Source organism: Dryas octopetala, chromosome 1 (genome assembly GCF_963921425.1).
Source record: "Dryas octopetala chromosome 1, drDryOcto1.1, whole genome shotgun sequence".
NCBI classification, from domain to species: Eukaryota; Viridiplantae; Streptophyta; class Magnoliopsida; order Rosales; family Rosaceae; genus Dryas; species Dryas octopetala.
The window spans coordinates 1,810,770-1,831,846 of record NC_141366.1 but is presented as its reverse complement, the minus strand read 5'-3'; the positions used below and the strand labels follow the sequence as shown (position 1 = coordinate 1,831,846).

The 21,077-nt window shown below is 36.1% G+C and overlaps 3 protein-coding genes, 1 long non-coding RNA gene and 1 other non-coding gene across 10 annotated transcripts; 4 read left to right on the top strand and 1 right to left on the bottom strand.

Annotated features, from left to right (window-relative positions):
* Positions 1–380: 380 nt before the first annotated feature.
* Positions 381–7,028, top strand: LOC147296235 (ATP-dependent RNA helicase DBP2-like). 3 transcript variants are annotated; one of them, XM_086229814.1, is made up of 15 exons: positions 384–853; positions 1,223–1,315; positions 1,421–1,585; positions 1,711–1,806; positions 1,931–2,005; positions 2,336–2,497; positions 3,059–3,139; positions 4,080–4,178; positions 4,562–4,657; positions 5,222–5,353; positions 5,513–5,587; positions 5,888–5,977; positions 6,079–6,153; positions 6,267–6,517; positions 6,720–7,028. In XM_086229814.1, the coding sequence occupies exons 1-14, from the start codon at positions 545–547 to the stop codon at positions 6,441–6,443; spliced, it is 1,725 nt and encodes a 574-aa protein (XP_086085940.1). In that variant the 5' UTR covers positions 384–544; the 3' UTR covers positions 6,444–6,517; positions 6,720–7,028. The 3 variants fall into 3 exon arrangements, with proteins under 3 accessions (XP_086085941.1, XP_086085942.1, XP_086085940.1); XM_086229815.1 differs by lacking the exons at positions 6,267–6,517; positions 6,720–7,028 and having other exon boundaries at positions 381–853; positions 5,825–5,977; positions 6,079–6,138; XM_086229816.1 differs by lacking the exons at positions 6,267–6,517; positions 6,720–7,028 and having other exon boundaries at positions 382–853; positions 5,851–5,977; positions 6,079–6,138.
* Positions 7,029–7,970: 942 nt separating this feature from the next.
* Positions 7,971–8,731, top strand: LOC147296234 (uncharacterized). Its single transcript, XR_015119951.1, has 2 exons — positions 7,971–8,112; positions 8,399–8,731. It is a non-coding gene; the product is annotated as an uncharacterized LOC147296234 (long non-coding RNA).
* A 619-nt stretch (positions 8,732–9,350) lies between these two features.
* Positions 9,351–9,423, top strand: TRNAR-CCU (transfer RNA arginine (anticodon CCU)). The gene has a single exon. It is a non-coding gene; the product is annotated as a tRNA-Arg (tRNA).
* Positions 9,424–9,553: 130 nt separating this feature from the next.
* Positions 9,554–15,719, bottom strand: LOC147296232 (protein NETWORKED 4A-like). Of its 3 annotated transcripts, none has more exons than XM_086230138.1 (4): positions 15,321–15,719; positions 13,403–13,464; positions 12,363–12,474; positions 9,554–11,657 (listed from the first exon to the last, which is right to left on the bottom strand). In XM_086230138.1, exons 2-4 carry the CDS (start codon positions 13,415–13,417, stop codon positions 9,901–9,903), a joined length of 1,884 nt encoding a protein of 627 aa, XP_086086264.1. In that variant the 5' UTR covers positions 13,418–13,464; positions 15,321–15,719; the 3' UTR covers positions 9,554–9,900. The 3 variants fall into 3 exon arrangements, with proteins under 3 accessions (XP_086086264.1, XP_086086265.1, XP_086086266.1); XM_086230139.1 differs by having other exon boundaries at positions 12,363–12,468; XM_086230140.1 differs by lacking the exons at positions 13,403–13,464; positions 15,321–15,719 and adding an exon at positions 13,350–13,368 and having other exon boundaries at positions 12,363–12,468.
* A 2,456-nt stretch (positions 15,720–18,175) lies between these two features.
* LOC147296231 (methylesterase 17-like) lies at positions 18,176–20,740 on the top strand. 2 transcript variants are annotated; one of them, XM_086249378.1, is made up of 4 exons: positions 18,177–18,572; positions 18,826–18,966; positions 19,845–19,979; positions 20,247–20,740. In XM_086249378.1, exons 1-4 carry the CDS (start codon positions 18,309–18,311, stop codon positions 20,544–20,546), a joined length of 840 nt encoding a protein of 279 aa, XP_086105504.1. In that variant the 5' UTR covers positions 18,177–18,308; the 3' UTR covers positions 20,547–20,740. The 2 variants fall into 2 exon arrangements, with proteins under 2 accessions (XP_086105514.1, XP_086105504.1); XM_086249388.1 differs by lacking the exon at positions 18,826–18,966 and having other exon boundaries at positions 18,176–18,572.
* Positions 20,741–21,077: the final 337 nt, after the last annotated feature.

The following is a 21,077-nucleotide window of genomic DNA, read 5'->3' as shown; positions in this document are numbered from 1 at the left end:
ACTATATAGGCCATATAGGGATATATATAAAATATATTTTAGGGTCTAAAATATAACTAGGTTAATATTAATTTTATTATCTAAAATATATATAAATGTGTGTATAAAAATATAAAATGGTATAAATATATATATGTTTATACACATACGGTCCGGTCCGGTCCCGCCCGGCTTCAAGGAAAGCAAAACCGGAACCGGAACCGTATAGGACCGGTCCGGTCCAATTCGATCCAATCTTTGACCGGTTTTGGTCAACACGATTTTTACGGTTTTTTAACCCCCAATTTGGTTCGGTGTGTCCGGTTCGCGGTTTAAATGCCCACCCCTAGGCGCAGGTTAGTTTGAAAACAACGAAACATTGTGATCCCTTCGGCTTGAGAATTGAGATTGGCGCACCACGAGCCTCTCGTTTATATTTGATACTGTTATACCTCAACATACTCTCGCTCACTCACTCACTCACTCCGCTCATAGTCGTCGTCGCAAAAATCAACTCTCTCTCTGTACGTCTCTGATACTTCTTGTGAAAGCCAAGGTAGAAACGATGTCGTATGTGCCTCCGCACCTGAGGAACTCGAGCTCAATCACCACAACCACCACCAAAACCTCATCCGAAACCCTAGACACTGATCATCAGAGCAAGCTCTCTTACTCCTCCAACTCTCACTCTCACTTGAACAACAACAACAACCACGCGTCCGCTTTTTCCTTCTCCTCCTTCTCGCAGTCCAATGCCTCTCGCTGGAGCTCCGGCGGCGCTCCATCGCCGGCGAACAGAGCTATCGCCATGCCCGACGCCGTGGTCACTCAGTGGAAGCCCTCCGAACGCGTCCTTCGAATGAAGCCTGAACTGGTTCGACGCCCATTGAACTTCCTTTGCGTTTTGGTGTTTGTTGTTGTTGCATTTTTGGCTTTCGCTTTGGCTTTGCATTTGAATTCATTTGCTTAGGGTTCTTCTCTTTCTACAGCTAATTTCACATTTTATTTTAATGGCATTTTCTTTTCATTTACGTTATCAGTCTATTTTAATCATCATCGTGCATTTTGTGCTAGGATTTTACTTTTGTCTCAAATTCTCAGTATATCATAGGAGTTATGAAATAAGCAAAACGTACATCTTCGAATTTGTGCTTGACTCCGTAAGCTACATGTTGAAATTCATGTGTCTTCGCTCATAGGTCGAGATTGATAGCTGAAATTTATAAATCACATGCTTGTACAGATTGAGGAGGTTTGCTTGCGGCTTAATTTGGATGTTTCTGTTAGTCCGGACACTGCTCCTGCCCCTGCACCAATTGAGTCTTTCACAGATATGGTAAATCTTTGTTTCTCATCAATGAAGTTTATACTTCTATTTTTGATCCGTGTAGTTAGTTTTACTACACGGAGTTACAAAAGTATTGGTTCTGCTTTTTTGCAGTGTTTGCACCCTAGCATCATGAAGGATATTGCTTACCATGGCTACACTACACCAACATCGATTCAGGCTCAAGCCATGCCAGTTGCCCTCAGTGGAAGGGATCTATTAGGTTGTGCCGAAACTGGTAGTGGTAAAACTGCTGCATTCACCATTCCTATGCTACAGGTCCGTGGTCACGATATTTGATTTTCTTATGTGGGGACTATATTTCTTTTAGATGGATGCTGACTGGATGTGTGGCCTACTAATTTTGTTGCCTTATGTTTTAATTTTCTGTTTCATTGTGCTAGCATTGCTTGGCTCAATCTCCAATTCAGCGTGGTGATGGACCACTAGCATTGGTATTGGCCCCGACTAGAGAGCTTGCCCAACAAATAGAAAAAGAGGTAAGATACCTGCACTTAAACTGCAGAAAATTCTTGGAGTGGTTATGAGTTTTTAGGTGTTGGTTTGGGATTTGTTTCTTAATACTTTTCTTTAGGTGTTAAGTTATGATTTGTATTTTCACAGGTCAAAGCTTTTAGTAAATCTCTCGAAAACTTCAAAACTGCAATAGTTGTGGGTGGAACCAACATAGCAGAGCAGGTGACTGACTTTGCGCAGTAATTTCATATTCTAATAGTCTATAATTACTTAAATCTTCTAGGTATTGTGACAAGAAAAATATGTTAGTGCTTATCCTGTCTTAGTGTTTTTAATAGTTTTTGTGAAAATTTGTTTCTCCCTAATGTTCCGCCCCTCCCCCCTTATTGGCGGTAAGAAAAGAAAGCACTTAACCCATCCTCCCTTGTTTTCTAAGGCTGAAATATGCCTTTAGCACTTTTTTATTAAACAATTTTAAGGAATGTATTATTTTCCTCTTAATAACTCCTAATACTTTTATGGTTGCGGCTTTGCTACTGGATGAAATGACAGAGGTCTGAGCTACGAGCAGGAGTTGATGTAGTGGTTGCTACTCCTGGAAGATTTATAGATCATTTACAACAAGGGAACACTTCTGTCTCTAGAATTTCATTTGTTGTTCTGGATGAAGCTGACAGAATGCTTGACATGGGTTTTGAACCACAGATAAGAGAGGTATGTTTTGTCCCACTTTTTACCTGAATATATTTCTATTTTTAAATTCCTTTCCCTTCTCCCTAAATTATGCCATACTATCCTCACTATGGCTTGGTTTTGGCCTGGGTTTTGAAGCCTTGAGCTCATTGTTTTTGTGTCCAACCTTTTCTTCCTTGCTTCTATGAGTATTCCTTTTGTTTATAATTCCCAACTCAAAACAGCAAGTATGAGTGTGAGAAGTGAAACTTCCATAAAAAATGGGCAAAACTAAAGGAAATTAGGAAGAGGGAAAATATTCCTTGGAAAAAGCAGACACCTGGAGGAAACCAAGTGGAATCACAAATTCAAGGAGCGATATATAACATCCTGTGGGATATAGACTCATGATCTTTGTCTCACTTTTAGGTTTCAAAGTGGGTTCCATTTTCAATTAAGTTTAGGTAGTGTACAACTTTTTGTGCCTTTTATATTTCTGTACTTTGTAATGCATCTGGAATCCTCTTTAATGTAGAACACACAATCATCTGATTCCCTGTTTACTTCAGGAAGGGTATGTCACATCTTTTGATGCCATTTCAGGTGATGCGGAACCTTTCTGAAAAGCATCAGACTTTACTGTTTAGTGCAACTATGCCTGAGGAGATCGAAGCATTATCCCAGGTAAAGGCTTTCTGCTAAATCATCTTCTTGTACAAGTTTTTATGAATTATACTACTGGAAGAAGATTTGGAAGGGCAACCTGTTGGTGCATTTTATATTTTAAAGGAGTTACCAGTCATGTGAATGCCTTGAATTTTAAATCTTGTGCCAAAATCTTTCTAAATTTCTTTAAACTATAGTGCGCTTTCAAAATGAGCAACGTTTCACCTGTAGAAACCTAAACTCTTTTTTGGGAAATATTGCCTCATAAAATATTTACTCTTCCAAGATATAAATAGTATTACTTAGGCCATTTATATCTTGATGAAGTTTTGTTGTTACCTTAGGCCATAATGGAGAGCATTCCTTTGATCAAACTGGCTATCTTTGTGATTTCTTAATTTGATTGAAGATACCGAAATCTGAAAATTTGAATTTTACTGTTAAATAATTCTAAAGCACAATTCATATAAACTGAATAATGTAAAGCCAGCATTGTGGTTCGTTGATATGCTCAACCTTCTCATTTTGCAATTTTATGTTTCCATGGGTAATTTTGTTCTGTATGTTGGAAGTGTATGAGATTCGGATCTCTATCCTGAGACACATGAGCCATCATCATTTGGTTTTGTGGTCTGTCTGTTTTAAATTCATATTATTTCTTGCTCTGCAACAAGCAGCTGCGTATTTAAACCTACATGTGGCATTGCTTGCTTGATGGACATATTACAAATTGGGAAAGTCTTGAACATATGAATAACCACTACTGCACTCTACCCTTTTACTGCGACGTAGTTTTATGCCATGTTTGGATTAAATTTGTTGTTTTTCATTTTCTAATATGCCAAAATATAATTATTAGAATAACATTATTGTTATGCTCTCTTTCTCTCTACTTAGTTTATGCTGTCATGGAGTATTTTGGCAAACACTTATCCTACCTTCTTTTGTCCTCATTCAGGAATACTTAACTAACCCAGTGCAAGTGAGGGTGGGAAAAGTGAGTAGCCCTACAGCAAATGTAACTCAGATTTTGGAGAAGGTTCCTGAGAGTGACAAGGTTGGTTCACACTAGAAAATGCATTATTGATATCTCTGCAGTTTTGCTCTGGGAATGTGTCTGCGATATTATCTTCTTTTTTTTCTTCTTTTGGGGTCTACAGATTATTTTAGCTTTAAAATCCGTGCATTGATTAGTCACTTTTCGTTCTGCTTTGCATTTATAAATTACAATTTTTATCATTTTCAGCATTGAATTCTAGCTAGACATATGGTGGTCATGTTCTATTTGGTTGGAAATCTCGGTTCTGTATTTGTGTGCTATACTGATCTTATTATCTTGAACGCACATATTCTGCAACTAATCTTATGTTTACGGTCTACCTATGTATTTGCAAATGTGTCTGACCGTTTGATTCGGATGGCGGTGTTTTGTCTTTGTAGACTGATCGGCTTTTGGCTTTGCTCGTAGAGGAGGCATCTCGGGCTGAAAGAGCTGGACATCCCTTACCCTTAACTATTGTATTTGTTGAAAGGAAGGTATATTATGCTTCATATTCAATCATATCATGCTTATAATTTACATTATCATGGCTATTAATAATTGATGAACAAGTTTTTCTGTGCATTTTACTTCCATCTTATCTTATTCTCTATACTTACAGTAGGCTAATTCATCTATGAGTTGCTTTAAAGTTTAAAGGTGAGCATCATGCCTAACAAAGCATCCGCATCCCAATTTTTTGAGTGTATAATTTCTGAACTGGTCCAAAATCCAAATATTTGCATTCAAAGCCTGTATTTTGATTAATTTCTGAATAACGGGGACACTTTCAAATTAGGATTTGATGGAGAAATCAACATCAGGTTAAATTCATGAATTTGTGGAACTGTGTGCATACAATTTTAATGTGAACTCTTTCCTGTTTCTTAGTGTAAGATGCTATCAGAATGCTTTATATGCTGACTGCAGCTAAAAACTTTTAAATCTGGCGTGACTTAATTTTCTCTCTTTACTAACTCTCTTCCCCTAGAAAGGCTTTGCAGATAGTCCTTTATGGTTTACTCATAAACTTTTAACATTGAATTTGGGTCTGCATGTAGACAAGATGTGATGACATTGCTGAAGCTTTGGTAGCACAAGGGTTGCATGCAGTTGCTCTTCATGGTGGTCGTACTCAAACTGAAAGAGAGGCCGCTCTACGTGAATTTAGAAAAGGCACTACCAATATTTTGGTACTTCACCTATGTTGCTAGAGACAATTGATGCTACTTGTGCTCTATTGATATATCACATTTTCTTTTTCTCTATTTTTCTTTTTGTTTGATTCTTCTTGAAACAAGGGAGCTTTTGAAATCATCCATTCGTGTATCTTATTCGAACCTTGTGTTCAGGTTGCCACTGATGTTGCATCTCGAGGTTTGGATGTCTCAGGAGTTGCTCATGTTATCAATTTGGATCTTCCGAAGGTATATCTAGTTGCAAATTTTGGTCTCCTGGTTGACTTGATCTGAAATCCACTAACCCAAATTGGAAGATTATCTGAAAATTTGACAATGCCTCCTTATGGGTTGCATTTCGACCAATTCTGAATCTACTAGGTGGTGATCTTTGGTATTTAAATAGCACAAAATCAAATCTCAACTTGTGATCATCAAGTCTTTTTGCTATCATGTGATAGCATCTCATTAGCCTGGTCTTTTCAGTTGCTATTAATTTTGTTGTGAAATAGCCAACCTGAAGCTTCAGTTATGGCTACCTCAATATAGAGCATGGAAGATTATGTACACCGGATTGGAAGGACAGGAAGAGCAGGATCAATGGGACAAGCTACTTCCTTTTACACTGATCGTGATATGGTAATTTCTTGTCTACCTTCTCTTGCTGCTTCCTGTACTTATGATCTCTTCCATTAGCAGAGTATAATTCTTCATTCTTGATTATTGATGGCACACTGTAGTTCCTTGTGGCAAATATAAAGAAAGCAATAGCAGACGTCGGATCTGGGAATTCAGTGGCTTTTGCAACTGGGAAGGTACAGATTCTTAGATATTCTATGAACTGTCATTTCTAGATAATTTGGGTAGAAAAAAAAAATTTGTTTTTATGCATTGGTAAAGCTTAAAGATTGCTGCCATTGACTATTAGACTGCAAGAAGGAAAGAGAGAGAAGCAGCAGCTGCTCAGAAGCAAGCTAGGATTACTCTATCCAAGTGCTCAATGGTGGGACCCACATCAATAAACATCGAGGACAAGTATAAGTTCATGATTGCCGACTCGAACATAAAAAGAGAGGGTGCAGCAGATAGTGCTTGGGACGATTAATGAAGTCCAGCTTCAGTGCCTCCTTCAATACAATCAACACAATTAATGCTTGGGGCTCCAAGGTTTTGAGGCTGGTAAGAAGCAGGTTGTGCACCTGTTTGTTTTAGTTGAATTTCAATAACATTATTAGTTCCTTTGTTCTGTCTGGAAGCTAGAATAGAAGTCCCTCTCTCACACTCGTGACCCTCGTCAGCTGTAAATGTGACTGCTTTTTATGCATGCTTTTGTCTTGCAACTTTTGTAAAATTTACTGATATAAGGAAATTTCATCTGTAGGCATTTTACTTCTGACTTGGGGCTTGGACTGCAAAGTTGTTGAAGACGATTAGTTCCTTGTAAGTTGTCCGCATTTCGGTTCTGGTGTTTGACATCGTTAATGTACGTAGAATCTGTGCCAAGGACTAACCATTTGATGCTTTTAGAGATTGTAGGGTTGGCTTATAGGTTTTGCATTGTATATCTTAAAAATGAAGTTTACGTGGAAGTTTGTAGTGGAATGAAATATTTGGGTTGATAATGACTTCATAAAGGCATACATGGTTTCACAGTTCCTGCCTTTTTATCATATGCCTAACATGAGTTGAATTCAAAGTGACCCATATGATGGATTGATCATCATCGAAAAATTGGTCGTAAAACAATTATCTGAGCTCCGTTTATCAGCGAAATCTTAATTATCTGCTTCCGATGTTGTGATGTACTTGCTAGACAACTCCTTTAGAAATGAAATTTTAGGGGTATGCATCAAATACCCCTATGAGATCAACTCCAATTGCAAAATGCTGATATGTTCAGCAAAGCAATACAAGCCCGTTGCAATGACCCACATAAAAGGAACAATGGCGTTTCTTGATATCCAATTTGTAATTCTACACCTTAATGGCTTAATCCTGGTTGGGTTTAATAACTTGATTTTTTTTTTTTTTCCTTTTCTGAGTTAATATACATTATATGCTTGAAGATCTGATGTTATAAAAATAGAAATTGACGCTGTAAAAGATAAAAAGGAATCATCTCTTATTCCCTGGCAAAGGTTGAAGGCTACTGGTATCAAATTACCACGTCCATCTATATTTAAATTTCAGTTTTATCTTTTTTTTTTTTTTGTTTGCTACTAGAAACACTTGGGTTAGTTTATAAGCAAGAAAAATTTGAGCATACAAAATTATGAGAAATGTAACAGTTATTGGGGTAGCTTATTTTGAAGGATCATAGAATATTTTCATGCATTTAAGTTGGATCCCTTTTTTCCGAAAGAAAAAAAAAAAGAAAAAAAGAAAAAAAAAGAGAAATGTTAGAAATTTTTTACTTGGTAAAAAGAGAAATTGATGACAGCTAAAAAATGCGACGATTAAAAATTGTCTGAAAAGAAAAAAACGTAAACATAAACGAACGGTCGCCTTTAAACTCTTTACCAATAAAAAAATTCAAAGCGACTTCAAAGTTCAAACGCAGCACAGTCGCAGGGGCCAATTTTTGCTGCGCGTCAGAGTTACTAGTTAGGGCTTGAGCACTTGGCGTTTTTGTCATTTGAGATCTGATAATGGCAGGTGGAATCGCATCCGCGTCGGGACGTTTCTCGAAGCTTCTGAGGCCTCAATCTACCGATGTACAGGCCGCCGCCATGTGGGGCGTCGCAGCCGCCACAGGCGCTCTTTGGTTCATCCAGGTTTTCCATCTCTCTTTCAATTTCACTTCAAATTTTCTCATCCCTAATTTATTTACTTTTTTTTTAATCATTTATCTTCCAAAAATTAAAATTCATGTCCGTGTTTGGTTTACTTATTTTGTGTGAACTTTATGGGCATAATAAGAAGCCATAGTTTAGCAACAAATAAGAAAATTCGATATAAATTACGTGCAAATCTAATATTTTGTTCTTCTTGGCTACAGTGAAAGCTGCTTTTATTGTATGATTCTGATTTCTAACGCTTGTTTTTCAAACATTTGACCAGCCATTTGATTGGTTGAAGAAGACATTTCTGGAGAAGCCTCAGACTGAAGGGCAATAATTTCTGATGCTGGATCCATATAAAGCATTTTTAGTCTTCCTTTTCAAGTTTCAACGAGCCAACCAGAGGAGATTTGATTCCATCTGTTTCAATAAAGCTTGTTTCCATTTCTTGTTTGTAGCTCCTCCTTGAAGGGAGTTTACAGGGACAGTGTAATCTGTTCATTGAACATTTTCTTTGACATTTAGTTGTGAGATTATTGCCATAATTATCTTTCACTTGTCAAATTGGCATCAATGGAAGTAGTAGTGAAGTACCAGTTGGGTCTTTGATATCTCTTTTATCTTTCTTTATATGATTATAAGTTTTTGATATCATCCTGCATAAGATTTGTGCAGCTTGTTCAACCCAGCTACAACATTGTGAAAAACCCAAGGTGAATTTAATAATTTAAAGTTTTTCAGAACTCTGGTGAAATTGAATTGGATCCTAATATGTAATTTTGAATGCTGCTTTTCAATTTTCATTCATAATTGGGGAAGATGTTGAAGATATATTTTTCTTTTTTCTTTTCTTCTGGTCGTTGAAAGTTGAAGAGAATTTCTACATTACATATGATTCACCTTCTTAAAAACAGAAATATGATTATTTCCACATTTGGTTTTGAAGGAAAATGGAGGAACAATAAAATAAAATAATTGTATCTTCTATACTTTGAACTCAAGTTACCTTACAAAATATTCTCAATGATATTTTGTTGCGCTGGAGGAGAAATGGTTGCACATATTTTGACTTCTTTTTCTGTTTTTTCTTTTCATTTATTATGGGAATTTACCCAAAAAAAACCATGTGGGATTTTTTCATTTTCAATTTTTCTCTGCAGCTTTTTTCTCTTCATCAGCCTAGAAAAATCAAATGTTAGTAAAAATGAATAAAGGCGTTATATTAACAATAAGCGCCTGTAGCTCAGTGGATAGAGCGTCTGTTTCCTAAGCAGAAAGTCGTAGGTTCGACCCCTACCTGGCGCGTTTGTTCTCTCTTTTATTTTTTTGGACTTTCTTGAATGTCAATTGTTGAAGATCGGCTATCAATTTAGTCTGCTTTAATTGACCAGAAACTTTAATGAGCAACTGAATTTGGATTCTTCTAGCAACAAAATGAAATGTATTGTACTTCATATGTGTCAAAAAGGTAAGTAAAGCAAACACAACTCCAATTGTGCCATTCGAAGCCAAGAAAACCAAACACCAAACACCAAACTATACAAAATGACACAAATCTCTGCCCTACCACCACTTTTAAGGGCATTCTAATAGTGACTAAAATTGTCCCTGATATGGGGACACTCTTGCATCTATATGCATACACTACACAAACCGCACATCAATGCAACCATGAGAGCATGGCCTGCAGTACAACCATAGCCAATGGGCAGGGCATTCCCAACCCAAATACACAAAAGAGGCACTCAAAATTACATATCATACAACCATCAAATACTTGGCTCAGGATGCCAAAACTGAAACTCGCTTGTTGTGCCCCATGCATGCCTGTCGAAGCATATTATATCCATTCCTATAATGTTCAAGTGAAAAACACAGCTGCCTTATAGCTTCTCTTTTTTCCTCTGCCCCTTCCAAGATCTCAACTCTTTGCCTCTGGATCTCCTCCTCAAGTTCCTTTCCTCTTGCTGTCAGCTCCTCCACCATTTTACGCGCCCCTTCAGCCCCAGCAAGCAGTTCCGCATGTTCCACGTGTAACTGCCGCAAATTCTTGTCCAACTCGCTGATCTGGTCATCTCTTGAACTCACCTCTGCTTTAAGTGTTACGACTTTGGTACTAAGCTCATTTCCTTCTGTTTTCATATAATCAAGGGTCTTGTTTAAATTCTCAATGTGATTGCTTCTCTCGAGGATGTCTGCCTTTAGCTGCTTGATTTCACCATTCAGTCTCTCCTCCATTTCTGTTTTTCCAGCCTTAATATTTCTGATTTCCTCCTCGAAATAACGACCCCGAGATTCCCAATCTCTAATCTGCTCCTTCAAACGTGTCTGTTCCAATTGTAATCTGGACATTTCAGCCTTAACCTGTGACTTTTCTGGGAAAATCTTCTGCTCAGCATCAGAAACCACCATTTTCAAATCCATGATCTCATGATCCCGGTCTGATAAACTAGTTTTTAACCTTGTAATTCGTTCCTGCAGCTTGGACACCTGTTTTTTCTCTGTGTTGAGCTTCATTTTCCACATAGAAATATCCTTGTTAGCGGACTCAAGCTGATCCTGCAACCACTGGATTTGCTCAGAGCCTTTATTACTCTCAACTTCCTGTCTCAAACTTGAGGCTTTATTACTCTCAAGTTCAAGTCTCAAACTTGCAATCTCTTTCTTTGATTGCTGAAGCCTATCTTTTGTGATTCTAAGCTCTCCCACCAATGCCTCAATCTTTTTATCTGGGTCTTGAACTTCTTCTGACCCGCCAACCGTTTTCTGACCCTCTGCAGCTTCTAAACCCTCTTGCCTTTTGACCTCTTTCTGTTCAGATTCAAGTGCAGCCTCAGAGCCATTATTATGCTCCAACGATTCATAACTTTTGAGCTTAATGTTCAACATGGAAATCTCTCCTTCCGAGTCTCGTATTTTTTCATTTGCAATCGCCAGCTCTTGCTCATATTCTGCAATTTTTGAAATAAATTTATCGGTATTGTTATTTTTTGGCCCCCTGGCAATCTCTTCCCGTTGCAGCCGGAGCTGCTCCTTCAGTTCACGAAGCTCAATTTCCAATTCAATTATCTTTCTCTGCTGCGCATGATCACCAACACCATTTCCTGAATAATTGTTGACAGAAGAATCATCAGATTCTGGCTCGGAATCGGTTAATGTAGATGATTCGTCCCCTCCATGGTTATCCGCGGTGCTTCCACCAGAGCCAAGGAAGAATTCAAAGCCAGCAGCCCGGGGGCCAGATTTACGACGACTTAGCCTTTGGGGTTGGAGATCAGGAGAGGGCCATGCAGATGGCAGTTCCAAAGCAATGTCAGACATGCATGAGGCCTGTGATTGAAGATCTGAAGGCAGATTCTTCCGCAGCTCTCCTGTCACATGATCATAACGTTCAGCCAGAGACCGGTACAAGCGATAAAATTCTTCAACATGAGTAATCAATTCAGGCCTCTTTTGATAATACATTTCAGCCTTTTTTGCAAATGAATCTCCATCCTCTTCAATCAGCTTCAGCATCCGCTTGATGCTCCGGTCCATCTCTGCAGTTAAGCATCTTTTTGTCATTTTCTTGATAGGAGGCATTTTTATAAAAACTGACTACAGCAATCAACTCTTCACAACTTTGACCCAAAAAAAAAATCAACTCTTTATAAATTTAAACATGCATAATTTGGAAAACCAACATCCTCCACCAGTTGGGCAGTTAGGGTTGAAGAACCCCTATACCGTTAGATGGGGAGAAGTGGCTAAAATTATACAACCGCAGTCAACTTTACCCATTCTAACCTTGCTCCAATAATAGAATATGAAACAAGAAACCTCTGCTACTGAAATAATATTAATAACCCACATCTCATTTTATAGCCAACATATGTCGTTAAAGAACATAACAAAAGATGTTTCTTCTCAACAATAACATTTTAACTCATATTTGTGCATAACGGGCAAGAAGACGAAAAATGAGTGTGCAACAGTATTAGAAAAATATAGTAAAACAAGCCTGACTGAATAAAAAATATAATATATTATGCCAAGCTGAATAAAATCTTATGCGCGAATTATTGCTATTTAATCAAGGCATAATGTTGTTCCTTTTCTATGAGAAGCACTGGCTAGATATTTATAAAGATGAGTCGGTAGAAAAACCTCATTGGACCATCTCTTTCCCGTGTCTTTGTTGCATGTGATAGTTTTTCCATAAATACACTTACAAATAAGACTGAAAAAGGTGTTGAATTGCTCACCTTCGAGATTCTCATCAAGCCACTTAGAGTTTTTGGGACTGATATGACTTTCCCACCACCAGGAATGAGACTTTCTTGATTCTGTCCTTTTCATATTCTTATCAGACTGAACCTGACATAAAATCAAAACATGTTATGCCTGACACATGAAAGACCAGCCGTTATTTAGATGTTTTGATGCAGAAATCAGATAATGCAGGAAGAAGAAAGACCCTTAGGAGTGAATTATTCAATGAACACTGAACTTTAGTAATGCTAGAATATCTGGTCTAAATTTGATCAGTCCATTGGGTTTCCATATATCATGTTAGTGTTGATAGAAATTTCACACTGAAGATGTGAGGGTCTTACTAGTGACTTATAAGGGTTTGGGCTACTCCTCTCATTGCCAATTAGTTTTGGGTTGGATACTCTAATTCTATCATGGTATCAGAGCAGGTTATCCATGTGATGCGCCTAACGGCCACACGTGCTCCCACGTCACCCAATATAAATTGTCCACGTGTTAGGCTTAAATGACGCCACACGTGCGGGGGCGTGTTGATAGAAATCTCACATTGAAAATGTGAGGGTTTTGCTAGTGACTTATAAGGGTTTGGGCTACTCCTCTCATTACCAATTGGTTTTGGGATGGATGCCTAGATTTCTTCAGTTAGAACGAAAATCACCAAAATGACATGTACCACTATCCTACTTATCACCCATCTTTAATCTAACCAAACTTATTTTCACATAAACATAAATGTTGTTCCAAGGTTGATCAAGTTCAGGAGCCAATAAGAAAAGAGAAGTCCTCTGACCAAGTGTTGAAATATACATAGATATTTTGCACCTATACTTTATGAGCTTAAGCCTTTAGAGTAACTGGCAAGGCTCAAACATAATAGAAGACAAACTGCAGTTCCTTCTTAATCTTACAGAACAAAATTGTACTATATTTCATTTGGACAATGAGACCATGGCATTTATTAGAACCTGCAAAATTACCCAAAGGTGTTTATTCTTTTACCAAAGTTGTTTGCTGGAGTTTCATTTCTTACCAATGAAGTAGCCATTTGCTAATATGCTTGAAACTCTGAGTGGATACTTTTGATATGATAACCTGCGTGCAAAGCCACAAACAAATTAGTTTTTCTGTTGAATTTGGTTGGTTTGAATTTTAATTGATTAGGGTGTGGATTGTGGACCAACAATTATTTTATTATCCAAGTAGAGTTACTCATTTCACCAAAACAAATCTTAGCATAAATGCCCTTAAATATAGGGAGGCGATATTGGCACTCCCCTTTTCTACACTTGCACTCCTCTTATTTACTTTAATATTTTTATTTCTTTTTATTACTTGAAATTCAAAAACTACCCTTAATATTATTGATTCTTTAATTAGCTTCATCTTCTATGTTATTTTATGTTCTCAATCTCTTTCTAACATAGTCCTCATTTGTCTGCACCTCATGGATTAATTAATAGTTCTCCTTATTAGTGAATAACCATGAATGATGATGGAAAAGATGAAACCAAATCTCAAGGTTAGGGAGAGCTTCATTCTCACATACAACCCATATTTTTAAGGCCCACAATATCATTTAAAATCCAGCAAAAAAAATCTTTTATTTGAAGTTTTAAACGAATTGATGAAATGGATCTAGTAGTTATCAGAGACCCTTTGTTTTTGCACCAAAAGAATTAAGAACAAAGAGTCCTTCATGTTCTTATTACAAATACAACATCGATCTTTGGCACATGGTTTTATGATCATGGGACCGGAAGAGAAAGGTTTCTTCTAAAATTGTTATTATTGCAATTTTAATCTCAATAGATGAGCACAAAGATGAAAGGGTTTCTTCTTCGTCTTCTTCATCATCAATAAAGGGTTTTGCTTTAATTGATTCAAAGACCAAACAACAAAGCAAGAAAAATATTCTTCCGAACTGAGGAGTGATAACATGAGGTAGAAAACTGAAACATGTAGGTGGAGCTAAAATGGGTATAGAAAATTAAAAGGATAAAGGATAGTTTTGGAAATTAAAGAAATAAAAAGATATAATAATATTAAAATTAATTTGTAGGTGTAGAAAAATGGAGTTAGAATATCACCTCCCTAAATATATAATTTAATTTTCAATGACTTATACAAATTATCATTATAGTAACCAAGATGAAAGTAAGTGTGAACGTGAAAGAGAACAAAGCTGAAGAAAAAGATTATGGTAATAGTATATACATTGCACAGACGACTAGCAATAATAATGACACTAAAAAAAAATTATGTAAACAACAACAGTGACAACAAACGCTGGACTCCAGTGGGCCAGAGAGTCCAAGTTCAGTTGGGCCTAAGAACTGGAAAGTGGGCCAAATTTTCCAAGCTTAGACAAGCCCACATTCTAGATAGAGCGTGAATGCACGCGCAAAAAAAGCGGAGAGGATTTCAGAATCCTTAAAAACATTTATTTAAAAAAAAAAAAGGAATAAAGAAAAAAATTATGTGTCGGAAAGGAGTGTAAATATCTGTCGGAATTTGGAAAGGAGACCTCCAGCTTATGGCCCCACATCCCACACCTTCCATTCCAACGATTAAATTTGGTGTAGACTCGATGGATGGAGTCACTCATTATTACATTCATATATATAATAATTACTCAATTATAAATAAATAAATAAACTAATTTACCCCAAAAAAAAAAAGTTTATTTTTTATGTTCAGCCATTTAATTCTTGTTTCTAAAAAGTAGAATTTGCAATCCAAATCAGAAATGGGCAAGAAATGTATTGTTTGATTATGAGTGTATGAGTAAGAGAAATAATGAAGAGCTGCAAATTAAGCTAACATATATGCATCATCCAGTCATACCCAAATCACCAAACAAATGGAATCACAGAAAGCAGTCATCTTTCGAAACAACATCAAATACCCAAATGGAAAATTGTAAGGAGAGAGAGAGAGAGAGAGCTTACAGAAGAGCCTTTGAGTTTTGTTCTTGCAGGCTGCAGAGAGAGAGAGAGATCCCAGTGGTTAAAAACGCATAGAGCACTACAACCCCCACCCACCCACCTGAGGGCTGAGGTACTGATGGCTGAAAGCCTGAAACAGAAAGAGAGAGAAAGAAAGGTGGGTGTCTGGAAATTGGAAAAATTGGGATATTTGGTTTTATTAGGCTCCAGAAAGTTCAAAATTTGAAAGCAAAGAGACAACTTTTTTGGTCGATCTCGTCTCAGTTTTCATATGGAGCCGAGATGAGGAATATAAATATACAAATATAGAATAGAATTGAACAAAGTCAATAAAACTCTTTTTCGTTAATTTTATTTAAGAAATTGTATTTGACAACAAAATAAAAGCACGATAGATGTCCTCTCATCACTCTTTCAATTGACCAAGTTTCAAGAGGCTGGCAGAAAAAGCATGTGAGCTTTGTGCATAATTGGGCACCTGGCGGTCCTGGCGTATAATTATCTGCTGTCCTTTTAATTTTAATTTTTAATTCTTTTTGGCAAACAAATTTTTAATTTTAATTTTTAATTTTCTAGTTGACATAGACATATCATATCCCTATCTTGATTTTTCTTCTACATGACATCACCGCCCAAATTTTTTTTAAGCAAACACATAAAGATATGAGTGTCCAAAAAGATTTTTTTTAAATTTTTTGGTCCATATTGATGTTTACTCCCCCTCCCTATCGTTTACTTATTAACGTCGACTCTAAAGAATAGGACCATATATTATCGATAATTTACAAGGGATCCTAGTTGGTTGTTACTTGGAGACCATTGCCACTGACCCCTTTATCAGGAGGAAGATGGCCATTACCCATTACTAATGGAATACCGAACTGATCAAGTTTGCTTAATTTACTTTTACTTCTCTAACAGTGTGTTTGGATGCAGAAAAAATAATTTGGAATTTAAAAAAAAATCAGTATTTCATGCGTGGAAAATTGAAAGTTCCGTGTTTGGCCAAATTATAAGGAAATTCACAAATTACGAGGGAAATATTTGTAGAATTTACAGAGCTAAAATCCTAAATTTAAATTCTAACAAAATAGGCGTCATTTTACAATTCTTATGCAAGCAGGAATTCTCTTTTCCAAGTGGGAATAAATTTGGAAATTCTAAAAAAACGAAATTACTCATAAAAACAAGCGGGACTTCCTTTTCCATCCCACCCAAAAAACAAACGTAGGTACCTAGGTGCTTCTTTACATCTCAAAGCAGCCCAGTCCCTACAAAAATAGAAGTAGAACGACAAAAACCCAACTAGATCAGTCACCATGGTGCTATACTAAAGAGATTTGCTAGTTTGTTTTCTTTCTCATGTATGTTAATTTTATTTTACTACAAATACTCATGTGTTCTTTCTCTCTGATTTATAATATGATTTGATGGTTAATTTATGAATTTTTTTTGGTTGAATTGAAACATGGGTCTACGAAGGATTGCAAATAAAATTTATAGGTAGAAGAACAATTATATATATATATGTTAGCCCACAATCTGATCACGACTTACGAAGGTCGGTGAACATATATAAATATATATATATTCACAAACTCATGTTGTGAAAATTCTTGAATGTTTCAAAAAAATCTCTGGAAAATTTCTTTAAGTTCCTTGGTTCTATATATATATATATATTCACAGACCCATATTGATATATATATATATATATCAACATGGGTCTCTGAACATATATATATGCTATGACATGTGTATGTTCACGGTCTGTGAACATATTAATCAATATGTGTGTGAGTATATATACCCACCCATATTAATCAATATGGATATATATATGTTACGACATGGGTATGTGAGTGTGTATATATATATGTGTGTGTATGTGTTACGACATGGGTTTAACAACTTTTCCAGCTATAATGGCATGAAACAAGCTCATATCAATCAATATTAGCCGTGACGCATCCCTAAGACACATAGATTAATATATATATATATATATGCTATGACATGGGTATGTTCACGGTCTGTGAACATATTAATCAATATGTGTGTGAGTATATATACCTACCCATATTAATCAATATGGGTATATATATATGTTACGACATGGGTCTATGAGTGTATATATATATATATGTGTGTGTGTGTGTAAAAATGATATAATGGCATGAAACAAGCTCATAAGGACTTTTCCAGCTATAATGCATGGCATGAAACAAGCTCATATCAATCAATATTAGCCGTGAAGCATCCCTAAGACTGGGAACTCTAGCTCCTACAATTATTTAATTTTTTTTTTACCACTGCACTATTTAAATTTTTAAATAACATCCGTTACCCAAACAAGGAAATTTATAATTTTTGTTATTTTCTAAATTTTATATACATATATCCAAACAATAGAAAATGCAATTGATGAAAATTTAATGATAAAGTTTTAAATTCCATCATTTATAAATTTTTATGAAAACTAGAATTACTTTATCCAAACACACCGTAAGAGATTGAGTTTCTCTTACTTAACTTATCCCATGAATATTGATTAGTAAGTTAAATTAAGAAAATAAAACAGCCCTCTTAAAAAACATTTCGAATGCCTTATCTTTTTTGTTGGAATGTACACAAGTACTACATACGTGTCAAGTCCTAGTAGGTACATGTGATTGAGTGATGAAACAATTACAAGAACATTATCCATATGGCCTGTGTGATTGTGTCTCAAATTGAGGATTTTTGTTTTATAGCTACCTAGGAAACGCAACCTACCTAGTTTAATTAGTTATTAGTTGGAGTTCGTACGTAAGTAAACATAAACTTAATATAAATCACATGATATATATAGATATACACACACATACACAAGAGAACTGAAAATTTGAGGTAGTGACTAGTGAGGGTTGAGAGAGCTGGGAGGAGGAAAATTAGCCATAGCTGCAATTGAAGCTGATTGTATTAGCTAGAAGAAGTAGTGCTGCAAAAGAAATGAATGCAAAAAGTAGTGATAAAATACTAGCAAACCCTGAGTATCATCATCAACATCACTTGGTTCTAATCCATGGGATGGGGCATGGAGCTTGGTGCTGGTACAAGATCCGGTGTCTCATGGAAGCCTCAGGCTACACAGTCACATGCCTCGACCTCAAAGCTGCTGGTATCGATCAGTCTGATCCCAATACAATCCTCACATTCCAAGACTATAACAACCCTCTCATCAACTTCTTGTCCAAATTGCCTCCCAATCAAAAGGTGGGTTTGCGTGCTCCTTACTGCCTACTCTATATCTCTGCTCATTTATACACAGACATATACTTTTTTTTTACTAAACCATATTTGATATGTTATGTATGTTGTCATATTGTTGATCAAAATTATTAATCAGATAAAATGTGGTTCATATTAATAGTTTGACAATATAATATATCAAATATATATTACAAATGATCGAGTATATGTATATTTAATTATTTGGGTTTATGTGGGATTAATATTTGGTACGCAGGTAATACTCTTGAGACATAGTGCAGGTGGTATGAGCCCGACGGATGCTATACAGAGGTTTCCTCACAAAATACATATGGCCATATATGTTGCTGCAACCATGTTAAAGCATGGCTTTTCGACAGATCAAGATTTTAAAGATGCAAGATTTCCTAAATTACTTCTTTTTTTTTCTTATTATAATCTTAATCTTTTTAATTACAAAACAAAAAAAATTGTTTTCAGTTCATATGTGGTGTGGAGTAGTAATGTCATAGGATCAGGTTTCTCTACTCATTTCCCTACCATGCTTTTAATCTTGGTCATTAATCTTCCCACCTCTTTCTCTCTCTACTTTCTCTTTGATATTAAAACATGATAAGGAAATGGGTAGATAAAAATGCCATAAAACAATAATCTATAATGAAGAGATGTATGACTCAGCTTAATAACTTAATTCTAGGTTTTGGGTACGGTGAATGTTATTTTTGCCTAAGATTTGACGATGGATTTTTCAGTAGCACCATATGGATTTGGCGTAGAAGCTACTGCATTGACATTTGGTACCATATCAAACTTGTGCCCCACTAATTAATTACAGAGGAATGCTGAATCCATATATAGTTTTCTTGCTTAATTAAGTTGATTAAGAGCATTTATAGAAACCATTAATTCAAGGATTCAAGGAAGATGCTACTATATAAAAACAAAATAAAATAAAACACTATCAAACTTTTTCCCTATATTTATGGAATGGGGGTTGTCCCGTTGATTATTGGGCCGTCCCTATATGGGCTTCTTGTTTACTGTTGGCTCTTGGTTGGGCCTTCTTGAATGAATATCTTTGACCCAAAAAAAAGAACTCAACATGGAATTTAAGAATGGGTACCTCCTGATCCCTCTTCATCCGAGAAAGTTGAGAAAAGAGTTGGATTGCTGAATTAATTCAATGAATTTTCTTTATAAGTAAATTTGTAGCCCTTTCATATAGATTGATATTACTAAATTAATTAATTGTTGTTTTCATGTATCATGGAGTAGGGAGAACCTGACTTATCCGGATTTGAAGCTGTAAACAAGTTCATATATGGATTGGGACCTGACCAGCCTCCAACCAGCGTCATAATAAAGGAGAGTTTTCGACACCAAATGATGTACCACATGAGCCCTAAAGAGGTAAGAAACACCATATAATATATAGTACCACGCATGCATGAATGACCAACAATTGTTAATTAGTTTAGATTCTATGATATCAATGAATCATAATCATCTACGCACGCATAGACGACTGTACTTAACATAACTCTAATACATACATTTTCTTAGGAAGACGCAATTAAATAATTAGACCTCTTGATTTCGGCATATCCCCTTGAGCATTTCTCTTTCTCTAAGGATTGAACAATGTAACATTATTGGACAAGTTTAAATGATGATCAGGACTCAACTTTAGCATCAATGCTGCTGCGGCCAGGACCTGTTATGGCATTACAAGGTGCTCGATTCAAAGGAACAGGAGGAGGGAATGCTGAAGCTGCTGCAGCAGATTGCGTGCCGAGAGTGTACATGAAGACCATGCATGATCATCTTCTCAAGCCTCACCAACAAGATGCAATGATCAATAGGTGGCCACCATCCCAAGTCTTTGTTCTGGATAGTGACCATAGCCCATTTTTCTCAACCCCATTTCTGCTCTTCGGTTTCGTAGTTAAAGCGTTGGCTTCCATCAAATGTTCTTAAACTTTAGTTCATTTCAGTCTGTCTATGATTTCCCTCTTAATGCTTAATTTGTGAGAGATACTAATACTATTACAAAATGACAACAAGATCATAATTGTATTCATTTTGGAGGGTTTGTTTGTGATAGGGGATGCTTGATCAGAGTAAAGGTACAACACAATTTAATAATGAATTTGAATTTATGTGATATTTTCTAGCCATGTGATCGAATGTTGCCTCCGCAATGCCCACAAAGTGTTATGATTCATTTTTTTGTTTTGCTCGCACATTCTTGAAGTTATAATAAGCAGAGAATCTAAATATTTTCATAATTTGTACCAAATGTTTCTCCATTCAAATTCAATTAAACTTTCTAGTTAATTCCCACAACATATGGGGTGCGTTGGAGTAGAGCCAAATAGCCAATGCACTCTTTTGTATGCATATATGTCACCAGAAACAAAAAGGATTAGGACGAGAAATATGAAAGAAGAGAACGGGAAGGAATATTAATTCTATTGTGTTTATCAATCTCGGACGTAAGTTCCAAAA

Excerpts from the sequence above, each read along its gene's own strand:
- LOC147296235 (XM_086229814.1), top strand. The coding sequence starts at position 545 with ATGTCGTATGTGCCTCCGCACCTGAGGAACTCGAGCTCAATCACCACA. Across the intron at positions 2,006-2,335 it reads GAACCAACATAGCAGAGCAG|AGGTCTGAGCTACGAGCAGG; the intron begins GTGACTGACTTT and ends ATGAAATGACAG. Across the intron at positions 5,978-6,078 it reads TTTACACTGATCGTGATATG|TTCCTTGTGGCAAATATAAA; the intron begins GTAATTTCTTGT and ends GGCACACTGTAG.
- LOC147296232 (XM_086230138.1), bottom strand. Across the intron at positions 11,658-12,362 it reads GCTTGATGAGAATCTCGAAG|AGATGGACCGGAGCATCAAG; the intron begins GTGAGCAATTCA and ends GCTTAACTGCAG.
- LOC147296231 (XM_086249378.1), top strand. The coding sequence starts at position 18,309 with ATGAATGCAAAAAGTAGTGATAAAATACTAGCAAACCCTGAGTATCAT. Across the intron at positions 18,967-19,844 it reads CAGATCAAGATTTTAAAGAT|GGAGAACCTGACTTATCCGG; the intron begins GCAAGATTTCCT and ends ATCATGGAGTAG. Across the intron at positions 19,980-20,246 it reads ACCACATGAGCCCTAAAGAG|GACTCAACTTTAGCATCAAT; the intron begins GTAAGAAACACC and ends AATGATGATCAG.